Below are 11,493 nucleotides of genomic sequence, written 5' to 3' on the forward strand. Positions count from 1 at the left end.
GCGCTGGGACCCCGCTGACTACGAGAACGTGACCTCCATCCGCATCCCCTCTGAGCTCATCTGGCGGCCGGACATCGTCCTGTACAACAAGTGAGCCCGGGGTTCTTAGCCGGCAGGGTGGCAGGTGCCCGGGTCCAGCCGTGCTCCGGCCAGCAGCTCTTCCAAGGCCGGTGTGAGCAAGAGGCAGGCGGCTTGTGTGGGCTGAGGGTGGGCTCGGAAGCAGGAGCAGTGAGTAAAGGAGGATGCTGAGGCCTGGGGTGTGGGGGGCAGGCCCATGAGCGGGCAAAGTGGCAAGGAGACGGGGTCCTGGGGGCAGCGGTGGCGCCTGGGGGCTCCGTCCCTGCCCAGGCTGGGGCAGGGGCCTCGGTCACTCACGGGCCGGGAAGGGGTCTGAGCTCCTCCCAGGATGACTGCAGGCCCTGCAGCTGCTCCCCCTCAGGCTGGAGTCCTTTCCAGAGTCGGTCCCTGTCCGGGGAAGGCGGGCCCTGCACACGCAGCGGACCGCGTCTGGGAACAAAGGCTGGGAGGTATAGGGGAGGAAGCCCCAGACCGGCCTGCCCATGCCGGCTCACTGCCCGCGCCCCCGCCCTCCTCCTGCCCCTCTGTCTGGTCTCGCAGTCTCCCCAGACCCCGCTAACCACACTCAAGCAAACAAAGCCTCTGTGTGGGCCGCGTGTCCCTGGCTCTGAAATCTGACCTCTTGGAGGATGTTTCTGTGCTGGGGGCCGGGGTGTTAGGGGCACGACTGTGGCAGACAGTGGGCTCCAGAGGGCTGGCGTCCTTGAACTTGTCCTTTCCTGGGATCCTCGAGGTGTCCCCGACCTCGGGGCAGCCTGGTGCCCTCCCGCGTCCCCGTGTCCCTGCTGTGTCATTGCCAGGCCAGCTCACCCTGAGCTGAATCCACACGGGCAGATGCAGACTCGGGCCTGGGTGGCGGCAGTTCCACAGCCCTTACAGCTACAGCCAATGGAAGCATTTGGTCCCCTCCGGTCCCAGCCGTCTGCCCAGAGCCCCTGCCCTCCGCACAAGACCTCAGTGCTTCCGCACAAAAGCCCTCCTGGGCCCCCAGGCTTGGGCCTGACCTACAAAATGCTGCTGTTTGATTAAGAACGTCTGGGCTTCTCTTCCAGCTTAAGTGATTCCAGTAATGGCCGTGGGAGAGTGGCCGCACGTGGGGGAGATGGGTTTCGGGGCTGCATTAAGGGGGGCCGCTCGGGGAATGGAAGGCGGGGCGGGCTCTCCGCTCTCCCTCTGCAAGCTGCCCGGTCTGATCCTGCGCCCTGGAGTTCTCCAGCCGCCCGGGCCCCCCGGGTCCACGCTCAGCTCCCCCAGGCCCCTGCCCCGCTGGGACCTGGCACGGAATACGCCTGCGTGGCTCTTTGATCCAGAACATAGGTACCAGGGTCAGAACTCCGGCACCCAGGGGAGCATGGTCAGGACTGCTCTGAGAGCCATAGAGAGTGGGCCCGCCACCCAAGCCCCCTCCTTTTCTGGCCTCCTTACCAAGACCCCTGGGAGGTAGCGGGATGGACCTCCTTCCAGCTTCTCTTGGGAATGGAGATCGGCACCGAGGCCCTCTCTGGGTGGGGCTGGGCGTGGGTGAGGACAGACCCCAGAGCTGGTGGCTGATGCTGGCCGGATGGCCACTGAGGAGTCCTGTTTCCAGGGGCAGCGGGTAGCTGACGGCCAGGGCCGTGTGCGCTTGAGTGAGGCCGAGTGGTCAGCACAGGCTGCTGGGCGAGGGGAAGGGTCGGGGGGTGCTTTTCTGATAGCTCTGGGGCACGCCTTGAAGGCTGGAGGGCGCGCCGCCCACTGGGGGCTTCCCTGAATCGGCCTGTCAGGCAGAGCGTCTCACGTGGATAGGCGTCTGCGGCCGGGAGCAGGGACGGGACCAGCCGGCTCGGGCTCCCCTCCTCCCATGTGCGCTGTCATGCGGTCCTGCTGTCCACACCCCTGCGCTTGCTGGGGGCACAGGAACCAGCTGTGGGGGTAGGGGCGGGACTTCGCGCAGCGGTGACAGGTAGTGACAGCGTGCCCCGGGGAAAGCTGCTCCTTCCTGGGGCTGCGCTAGGCGCCGGGTCCCACGTGCAGAGCCCTAGGCTCTCTGAGGACCTGGCCGGGGCCGATGTGCCCTCAGCACACGAGTGTGAAGACACGGGCTTGGTGACTAGCGTCCGGTGGCCCTCAGTGCTGGGGCCAGCTGTCTGGGGGGTGCCCTGGGGGGAGGAGGCGAGGTCTCCCATCAGCGTTTCAGAGCCGAAGCGGCAGGGCTGCTGGAGGGGCTGGGGGAACGGCTGCCGCCTCAACTGGCCTGTGGGCACCACGCACGGTCGGCATGGGCAGCTCAGGCCTGTGGGTACCACGCACGGTCGGCGTGGGCAGCTCAGGCCTGTGGGCACCACGCACGGTCGGCGTGGGCAGCGCAGGCCTTGTGGGGAAACAGGCCGACAGAGGGCACTCCGAGGCCCAGGTGGCACCCACTCAGGACCCAGACTGGGGACCGGATGCTTCCAGCTGCAGAGAAGAGAGTGGCTGACTCTGGAGGCAAGAAGGGCTCTTCGGGGAGGCCGTGAGCAGGTGTCCCTGTGTCCCCACAGCCGGCTGCCTCACCTCTCGCAGTGTCAGTGTGCCCCCCATCCCACCGTGGGTGTCTTTGGTGGAGAAAACTGAGGTGGACGTCACTGTCTGGGAGGTACAGGGCCAGGGCTGCAGGCTGGGCACTCTGCCCATGAGGAGAAGGGCTGGGACGGCAGCCCCTCGCTCGTTGCCTGTACCGGTCTGTGGACAGGGCACCCCAAGGCCGAGGGAGAGGCAGGAGGGCTAAGGGCCTGGGATGTGATGCTGGGGTCCACGTCCTGCCCAGGGTGGGCCCAGACTTCTGCACAGCTCTGGGGTGACCGCAGGGGACGAGCTGCTCTGCGTGCTACCCAGGGGCCACTTGTGTGCCTGGGGCCCTCATGTGGCGTGGACAGCCTTTCCGGCCCCCAGATGATCACGGTCATCAAGCTTGGGCGTCGGGCGCGGTGTGGGCCGCTGAGACGGTCTCCACGGAGCATCGCCCCCAGGGTAGGGGCGGTGACAGCGAGGCGGGCAGGGGAGCAACGAGCCCAGGGCCGCCCCGTCCTGGGCGAGGCCACTGCGGAGCGGGGGCGCGTATCGCGGGCGGGGGGAAGACAGCTTCCGGGCCGCGGGTGCCGGGCACCTCACCCACCCCCTCTGTCTCCCACCCAGCGCGGACGGGGACTTTGCCGTCACCCACCTGACCAAGGCCCACCTCTTTCACGACGGGCGGGTGCAGTGGACACCCCCGGCCATCTACAAGAGCTCCTGCAGCATCGACGTCACCTTCTTCCCCTTCGACCAGCAGAACTGCACCATGAAGTTCGGGTCCTGGACCTACGACAAGGCCAAGATCGACCTGGTCAGCACGCACAGCCACGTGGACCAGCTGGGCTTCTGGGAGAGCGGCGAGTGGGTCATCGTGGACGCCGTGGGCACCTACAACACGCGCAAGTACGAGTGCTGCGCGGAGGTGTACCCGGACATCACGTACGCCTTCGTCATCCGGCGCCTGCCGCTCTTCTACACCGTCAACCTCATCGCGCCCTGCCTGCTGGTCTCCTGCCTCGCCGTGCTCGTCTTCTACCTGCCGTCCGAGTGCGGCGAGAAGGTCACGCTGTGCGTCTCCGTGCTGCTCTCCCTCACCGTCTTCCTGCTGCTCATCACCGAGATCACCCCGTCCACCTCGCTGGTCATCCCGCTGATCGGCGAGTACCTGCTCTTCACCATGACCTTCGTCACGCTCTCCATCACCATCACCGTCTTCGTGCTCAACGTGCACCACCGCTCCCCGCGCACGCACACCATGCCCGCCTGGGTCCGCCGCGTCTTCCTGGACGTCGTGCCGCGTCTGCTCTTCATGAAGCGGCCGTCCGCGGTCAAGGACGACTGCCGGCGGCTCGTCGGGTCCGTGCACGAGGCGGCCGGAGCCCCGCGCTTCTGGCCGGAGCCCCGGGGGGAGCCCGAGCTCAGGAGTAGGGGCCCCGCCCCGTCCCCGACCCCATCCTGCGGCCCGGACCAGCCGGCCTGCACGTCGCCCTCGGACCAGGCCTCCGCTCTGCGGCCCTCAGAGGCCGAGAAGGCCGGCCCATGCCCCTCGCCCGGGCCCTGCCGCCCACCCACTGGCACCCGGGCCCCAGGGCTCGCCAAGGCCCGGTCCCTGAGCGTCCAGCACGTGTCCGGCCCCAGCGATGTGGCAGAGGGCGGCGTGAGGTGCCGGTCCCAGAGCATCCAGTGCTGCGTGCCCCGAGAGGAGGCCGCCTCCCCAGCCGGCCGCCCGGCGGCCGGCTCTCCTGCCTCACTGGCCACGGCCCCCTCAGCCGAGCTTCCGCCCCCAGACCAGGCCTCCCCCTGCAAATGTAAGTGCAGGATGGAGGCGGAGGCACCAAGTGCCGCGCTCAAGGCCCCCGGCACCGGCGCGCCACCCCAGCCCCTGTCGCCAGCTCTGGCGCGGGCGGTTGAGGGAGTCCAGTACATTGCAGACCACCTGAAGGCGGAAGACATGGACTTCTCGGTAAGTCCCCGCCACGGCCGTGCCGGACGGGCCCCGCTGCCCTGTCCACTCTGAAGGAGGGGGTGGCGGTGAAAGACCCAGAAACTAGGTCCCAGAGCCGTCTGCTCTCTCTGCCCCAAGCCTCCGAGACCAGTGGGGGTCCCTGCAGTGACTGAGTGGCTGGCAGAGAGCAGAGTGGATCTCGGGCACCCCCTTGGGGCTTCAGGGCACAGGGAGCCTGCAGGCGGGGGTGGGGCTGCCAGCACCATCTGTACCTGGTGAGCGCCTCCCCCGATCTCGAGCGCCCCCCACCCCGCCAAGAGCTCCCGGAGAAGGACCGGTGGGGGGGGTCTGGGCCCTGGGGTTGGGGTGAGAGGGGCTGAGAGGAGACAGGAGGGGGCTGAGTGGCCTCAGCGGCCTGGCGGGGGGAAAGGAGAATTCAGGCCTGGGACACAGCCCTGCCTCTCTGGTCGGCGTCCCTGTGCCCAGCTGGGGAGAGGGCGCCCGGGGTCTGGGTGGGCAGGGCGGGTGCTCAGACATGGCTGAGACTCAGGGCCCCGTGGAGTTGGTGGGGGGTGGCAGTGGGGCTGCTCCCCGAGGCTCAGGCTCCACTGGCCACGTCGTGGGTGCCTGTAAGGGTGGGTCCAGGCTGGTGGCTGAGCCCCAGTTCAGGGCATGGGCAGAGACAGGCGGGGAGGGGGAGGGCACTGGTCAGTCAGCCTGGTCATTACCGGCTGCTCAACCTGGGCATCGGTTATGCTAGGTTGACCTCGCCCCGCATTAGCTTCTTCTTGCCCGTGACATGGACCCTGGGTGCGGGCGTGACACTGCTGTCCCCTCCCTGGACCTGGGGGTGGGTGTGACACTGCCATTCCCTCCAGGAACCTTCTGGTCCCTTTGCTTCCTTGGGAATGGCCCGTGATCGTTTCCCAGACGTGCATGATCCCTGGGGACCGTCTGTCCCGTGGCTGAGCCCCGCCTCCAGCAGTGAGCCGGTCTCCCTGTACCGGCTGGTCATCCCCCTGAATCCCAAGGGGCTGTGAGGCCACCTGGGGGTTTCTGGAAGGTTCCATCTTGCAGCCAGCTCTTGAGACGAGAGGACCTCTGGCTCTGGCGAGGGCTTGAGGGCCTGCTGAGCAGAGACTGACGCCTTTGAAGTGTCACCAGGATCTCGGAGGCCCAGCGGTCCTCAGCGCAGGGCCGGCCCCTCGTCCCCAGACCCCTCCACCAGCATCGCGGGCCTGGCTGTGGCGACCTGGTTCTGGTTCTGGGCGTCATCCCCGGGCTCTGGGGAGCAAAGCGACTTCACAGGAACCAGCCTGGGATCCTGGCTGGGGCAGCTTTGTCTGCGAGCCTTTCATCCTGGGAGGAGGGGCGGTTTGAAAGGCAGCGCAGACGCCGCGCGCCGCGGGGCTGCTTCCTGGAATAGAGGGTCCTGGTGCTCCCTCGCTTATAGTGACCCCATTTGCTCTGGTTTCCTGAGAATAAACTTTGGCTTAAAACTATCAGGACGCCTCTGATTACTTTAAAAATCAGAGCACGAAGCAGCAGTGAGAAGTCTTCTTTCCCTCGACGGCCCCCAAATGGGGTGTGACGAGCCTGCCCTTGCCCAGGCCCATCAGACCCACTGGCGCCTGGCTCGCCTGAGCCTGGGGGCTGCATCCTTTCTGGTCACTCAAGGGCTGACAGCTGCCCACCCAGGACCCGCCTGTGGCCTCCCTGAGCCTTTGCCCTGGGGTCACACCAGGTGGAGGCCGGGGCCTGCTCGCCCAGCGTGGACGTGTAACCACGGCCCATCCTGCACCGCCCTGGGCCTCAGGGTCCCACCTGCAGACAGGACGGTGCAGTCACCTTCCTCGTCGAGTCCAAGGGAGCGACCGCAGGTGATGCACTCAGCGTGTGCACCCACTTCAAGCCCGGGGTCCCCCGCTCGCCCTCGCCTGGAGCCTTCTGCCCCGGCAGCTGCGCGGCTCAGAGGCAACACAGGGCTGTGCCCTCCTTCACGTGTGACCCTCACCCTCAAGCGGCTTTAGGGACAGAGCCGAGAGAGCCCCTGACCCATGAGGGGCTCGAGCCACATAGGCAGCCGGCCGTGAGTGCCACCCCTGGGGCAGGGGGCGGGAGTGAAGGGCAGTTGGGACTCAGCTGTCACTCCTGGGACGCCGTCCACCGTGGAGCCTGCCCTGAGCTTTTTGTTGGAGGCCAGGCCCCGTTGCTCAGGCTGCTCCTGGCTCTTGCCCTGCACAGCCAAGGGGCTGTGGGTGCCCCCTCCCTGCGCCTCACTTGCCCACCTGCAAATGGGGGTGTACTGGCTGGTCCCCACGGTGCCGCCAGCTTTAGCAAACCCAGAGCACGTTGCACTGTGATGCGGACCCTGGCATTCCTCCAGAGGCATCACTACCTTCTTGGAGCTCAGGCAGGTGAAGTCAGGTGGGGCCACCATGCTGGGCCCTGTCCCCTGCAGCGGCTCTGCGGTCCAGCCCCCGTAGAGGGCACTGACCCCACAGCCCACTGCTTCTGAGCCCGGACTTGAGCTGGACAAGCCGTTTCTCTGTGGCCCCTTTCCACCCCTCACCCCAGTACAGGTATGCCTGTGACCTTGGAGGCCAGGATAGGAACAGAGCTTCTAGAAGGTTCGCGCTGCGGTGAGGCCTGAGGGTGCGGCCGGGAGTGACCATGTGTGTCTGTCCACAGGTGAAGGAGGACTGGAAGTACGTGGCCATGGTCATCGACCGCATCTTCCTCTGGGTGTTCGTTCTCGTCTGCCTGCTGGGGACGGTGGGCCTCTTCCTGCCGCCTTGGCTGGCCGGCATGATCTAGGGGACTCCCTGCACTCGATGCGGTCATGCCACTCACCAGATTGCCCCCCATCATCTGTCTGCTGTGAGATGGCCTTGGAAGCTGCCTCCTGGGGACCTGCCCGGGAGGCTGGTAAACGCCTATCTGCAGGGCGGTGTATCCGGAGCATGGTGACATGATGGCCTCCTGCCAGGACGCACGTCTGACCGCTCTCGGCAAATGTCCCAGCAGCCCTGACTGTCCCAGGGCCACGCCCCGTGGCCACGCTCAGCCCCTCTCAGCCCCCAAAGCCCCTCGTCCCTGTGGGATCCCCGAGGCCCAGGCCCTGAGCCAGGCCTGGCTGCCTCTCCCACCCGGGCCTGGGGCACCGGTGGGTCCTCAGACCTGCTCTCTCTGACCCCAGAGGCGAGTCAGCAAACATTCGAACCTCATTTGCCAGGGGAGGGTCCAAGCAGGGATTTTATTTTGGTCTGTTCTGGGTAAATTAACGAAAACCCAGATTTTGTGCCTGAGGGGCCTTGGGGATGGAGTGATGAGACGTGGTCCTGCTCGGAGGAGAATCCAGTGGCAGGTCCCCCTCGGGTGAGAGATCCTCAGCCCCAGGGAGTCCAGATGTCTGCCTTCCAGGGGTGCCGGGGGTCTCGGGCCAGCACTTCGCAGGGGCCTGTGATGCCCCCAGACCCCCGTGGGCCCTGGTACTTTGTGAGGGACCCAGAGCCACGTTCAGGACTGGGCTCCCCGACACCTCCCGTGGGTGCCCCTCTGCTCACAGCCCGGGGACCCCTCTGGGGCATAGACACAGGTAGGACTTCCCTGACAACAGTAGCCATGGTGACCTGGGGGGACCCGAGCACAGCTCGTCTGGCCGACTTGGAGACCCTCTGGAGTGTGGTCCCCCCTGAGAAACATCGAGGGGGTGGAGGGGACCCTCCACAGGCCTCCCCCCAGCCCAGGAGCCCTACATCACACCATGCGGGGGCTGCCCTGCCTGAGGTGGTGGGGGGAGGTGCGCGGGTAATGGCCCTGGGGGCCCAGTGTCCCTCCACCCCAAGGCTAAGCACTGGGGGGCACCAACAGTGTCCCTGGAGACTCTGGGAAAACACCAGCCCTGGGGGTGGTGTCGGGGTGGGCGAATGCTGCCCCCCATCTTCTGATTCTTCCAAACCTTCAGGCTCCAGGTGCCAAGGCGGGTGGGTCCTGGACAATGTGGCCCCTCCTGCAGGAGTGGCACCTGGGTGGGGGGCCCCCCAGGCTGAAAGAATCGCTCGCCCTTTATGGTCAAGCTCCCACCTCCCCAGACCCCATGCATGGGGGGGGGTGGCTGGCAGGTTGGAGCCGGCCCCCTTGGAGCCCTGGGTCTCCCCACTCCCCAGGCTGTGCCTGGGTCCCGCACAAGGTGCTGGGGAGGATGGAGTGGATAATTTAGTGAAGTTCAGAGATGCTGCTGTAGAGGTGCAGCTGGAGGGCAACGCCAGGTCGGAGGAGGCTGGAGCCTGCAGCCCCCCCACCCCGCCGCCTGTGATGCTCAGGACGGCCCCCTGGACATCCAGGCCCCCATCTGCCCATCTCAGATAGGCACCTGCCTCCTGGGGCCATTGGGGCACCAATCCCAGGATGCTGGGGGAGAGCCCGGGTGGGCGTTCGCCAGGACCCAGGACCCGGTGGCGGAGCGGGGGAGGGCCAGGCCCCCGAGGACGCAGCCAGGACGCAGATCTCAGATGTCAACGCCTCAATCCTCCTTACATAAGCGGATCCAGCGCCAGATACAGGGCAGCTGTGGGGAGCCCTGGGGGTGCCCAGCTGCAGATGCTCTTTTCTGGGTCGGGAGACAGCAGGAGCCCCAGGGATGGGGATGCTTCCCCTTTCTGGTTTCCGCTTTTTCTGTTTTTTGAAACCCAAACACAAGTCAGAAAATCTGCACACAGAATACATCGCCCACATTCCCACCAAATAACCATGACGGCTACTTTGAGGTGTTTGCCTCCAGGGTTTCTGTTTTGTTTGTTTTGATTGATATGAAATTTACCTATGACAAAATGCCTGGTCTTAAGCCCTCAGATCAGTGGTTTAGAGGTGTTCTCTGCCTGTCCCTGACCTTGGTGTGCGTGGAACCCCCCGTTCTCAGCCTTTCTGTCCTGGTCTTCCACCAGGTGTGGTGCGGTCAAACGCCCGCCATGGCCCTGTCTCCATCCGCCATGGCCGTGTCTCCGTAAACAGTTTTGTCGTTAGTTGCTGAGTCATGTTCTTCTGTCCAAATAAACTAAAGCAAGTCTGTGTCTCCGTCACCTGTGCTGGCCTCTGCCCGGTCATTCTGACTCAAGCCGCTGTGTGCAGGTCCCGCTGGGTGTCCTCCTTCTTTTAGTGTTGACTGTGTTTCATTTTCTGTGTCTTGTGATGTTTTGACACCTTGGGGGCCTCACACACCCGGGAGAGGGTTGTTTCAGCACCATTTGTTGAAACACTGACCCTTCTACATTAAAATGCCTAAAAACAGTTTCCTCGTATATTTTCCGTGCTTTTTAATGGTTTTTGGTCCAGTATGGGTTACTCCATCACGGCTAGAAGTAGAAAGCTGTAATCTTTTGAAGGGTTAAACTCCCCGCTATTTGTTGTAATTTCTGCCACACTGGGATATGGTTAGGCCGTCTCTCTGATTTTTCTGTTTGCATGTGTTCTGTCCCCCTACATACAAGAAAACTTGATCTAGTTGGCTAATCTTGAAGGTTATATGTTCAGTGGTTTCCCTCCTGGTGGCTGCTCCTAACTTAGAGTGTTGGTATTTTTCAAGAGCCTAACAAGATGACATGAAAACTGTCTCCATCATGCCTCCCACCTCCAAAGAAAGCAAGCACCTCGGCTGCCCTCAGGGATTCTGGAACAGCCTGGAATCTAGTCTAGGTTGCCACCGATGTGATGGTCTGGGGAGGGCTTGACGATTCTGTGAACGGCGAATGTCACTAGGGTTTTTACTTACCTGGGATTTGCCGTGTATCGGGCCTAAGTGCTGGTTACTTTCCCTTTCTGTAGAAAACGTCACCAACCAGATTTCGAAGAGGATGCCCTGTGACATGTGACCTGCCTTCTCAGACTTTGTGGGCCTCAGAATGTATTTTCACCCTGTTCGTTTCAGTAGTAATTCCGCTGTGCATAAAATTCGAGCCTTTCCCCTTCAACACTCTGAGGTCATTTCCCCCACCTTTTGACGTAGGGCGACTCTAGGGCGACTCTTGTCTTTTTGTAGAAAAGCGTTTAAAGAATTTCCCCGCTGTCTTTGTTTTTTTGCATCAGTGAATCTAAGGGTATGTTTTAAAAGTCGGTCCCACTTCGCCCTCCGAGACTTTCCATTTGGGATTTTAAATCCTCTAATTCTCAAATCTTTAAAAAAGTACTTATTTCAACATTCTGCTCCCTCCATTGACTTCCTGTTTCTTCTTGGAGCCCCTCATGAGGATGCAACGTTTTTTCCATTTTTATCCTCCCCCGAATCCCACGGCCTGTCTGAAGTTGGGCCCGTAGTTACTGAGCCTGCCTCACCGACTTTATTTCTCCTTTTGTTTCCCACGCCGCGTTTCCTCGCACCTGTTCACTTCAGCTCCATGTTATTACCACCCGTCCTTCCCTCTTTGAAGATGCTGTAATTTTAAATTAATGGACGAAAGGGGACCCGCATTCTCCTTCAACTCCCGAGACCTGCTCGGCGGTCGTGCGGCTCACATGTCGCGTTTCCCGTTAACTCGCCTCCCAAACCCGGGAGCAGCGCTGCGCGTGTGAATGTGTGGGGAGCACGTGTGCCCACGGGGGGATGCACGCACGCGTGTGTGTGTGTGCGTGTGCGCACACGGGGCTGGGGGGGGAAACTGGGGAGGGACGTTTACTGTCCTGTGAGGGCTTCATGTCAGCCCTCGAGGCAGCTCAAACCATAAAGGGCCAGAGGCGACGCTACTGGACAGGGTGGTTGGCAGAGGCCAGTGCCCACTCCTGCCCATCTCACCCTTCCTGCGGGGGCGTCGCCTGCCTCCTGAGCAGGTGTTCCCCGGCTCTAGAGCCTTCTCTGCCGCTTGCCAGCCGCATCCTGACAGGTGGTCTCTGGCAGCTTCCACCCCCTCCTGCTGCTCCCCCCGGCCCTCCCCGCCCGGCCTTGG

At 63.6% G+C, this 11,493-nt stretch overlaps 1 protein-coding gene across 1 annotated transcript in view; it reads left to right on the forward strand.

The window, feature by feature from the left end:
• The window catches only part of CHRNA4 (cholinergic receptor nicotinic alpha 4 subunit), a 12,752-nt gene extending 5,380 nt beyond the window's left edge, over positions 1 to 7,372 (forward strand). Inside the window, 3 exon segments of the mRNA XM_024750344.1 lie at positions 1 to 90; positions 3,232 to 4,573; positions 7,247 to 7,372. The exon segment at positions 1 to 90 is cut by the window's left edge and continues 38 nt beyond it. Coding sequence (XP_024606112.1) covers positions 1 to 90; positions 3,232 to 4,573; positions 7,247 to 7,372 — 1,558 coding nt within the window.
• The last annotated feature ends 4,121 nt before the right edge of the window (positions 7,373 to 11,493 follow it).

The sequence above is a fragment of the Neophocaena asiaeorientalis genome, unplaced genomic scaffold (assembly GCF_003031525.2).
Source record: "Neophocaena asiaeorientalis asiaeorientalis breed wild unplaced genomic scaffold, Neophocaena_asiaeorientalis_V1.1 scaffold606, whole genome shotgun sequence".
NCBI lineage: Eukaryota > Metazoa > Chordata > Mammalia > Artiodactyla > Phocoenidae > Neophocaena > Neophocaena asiaeorientalis.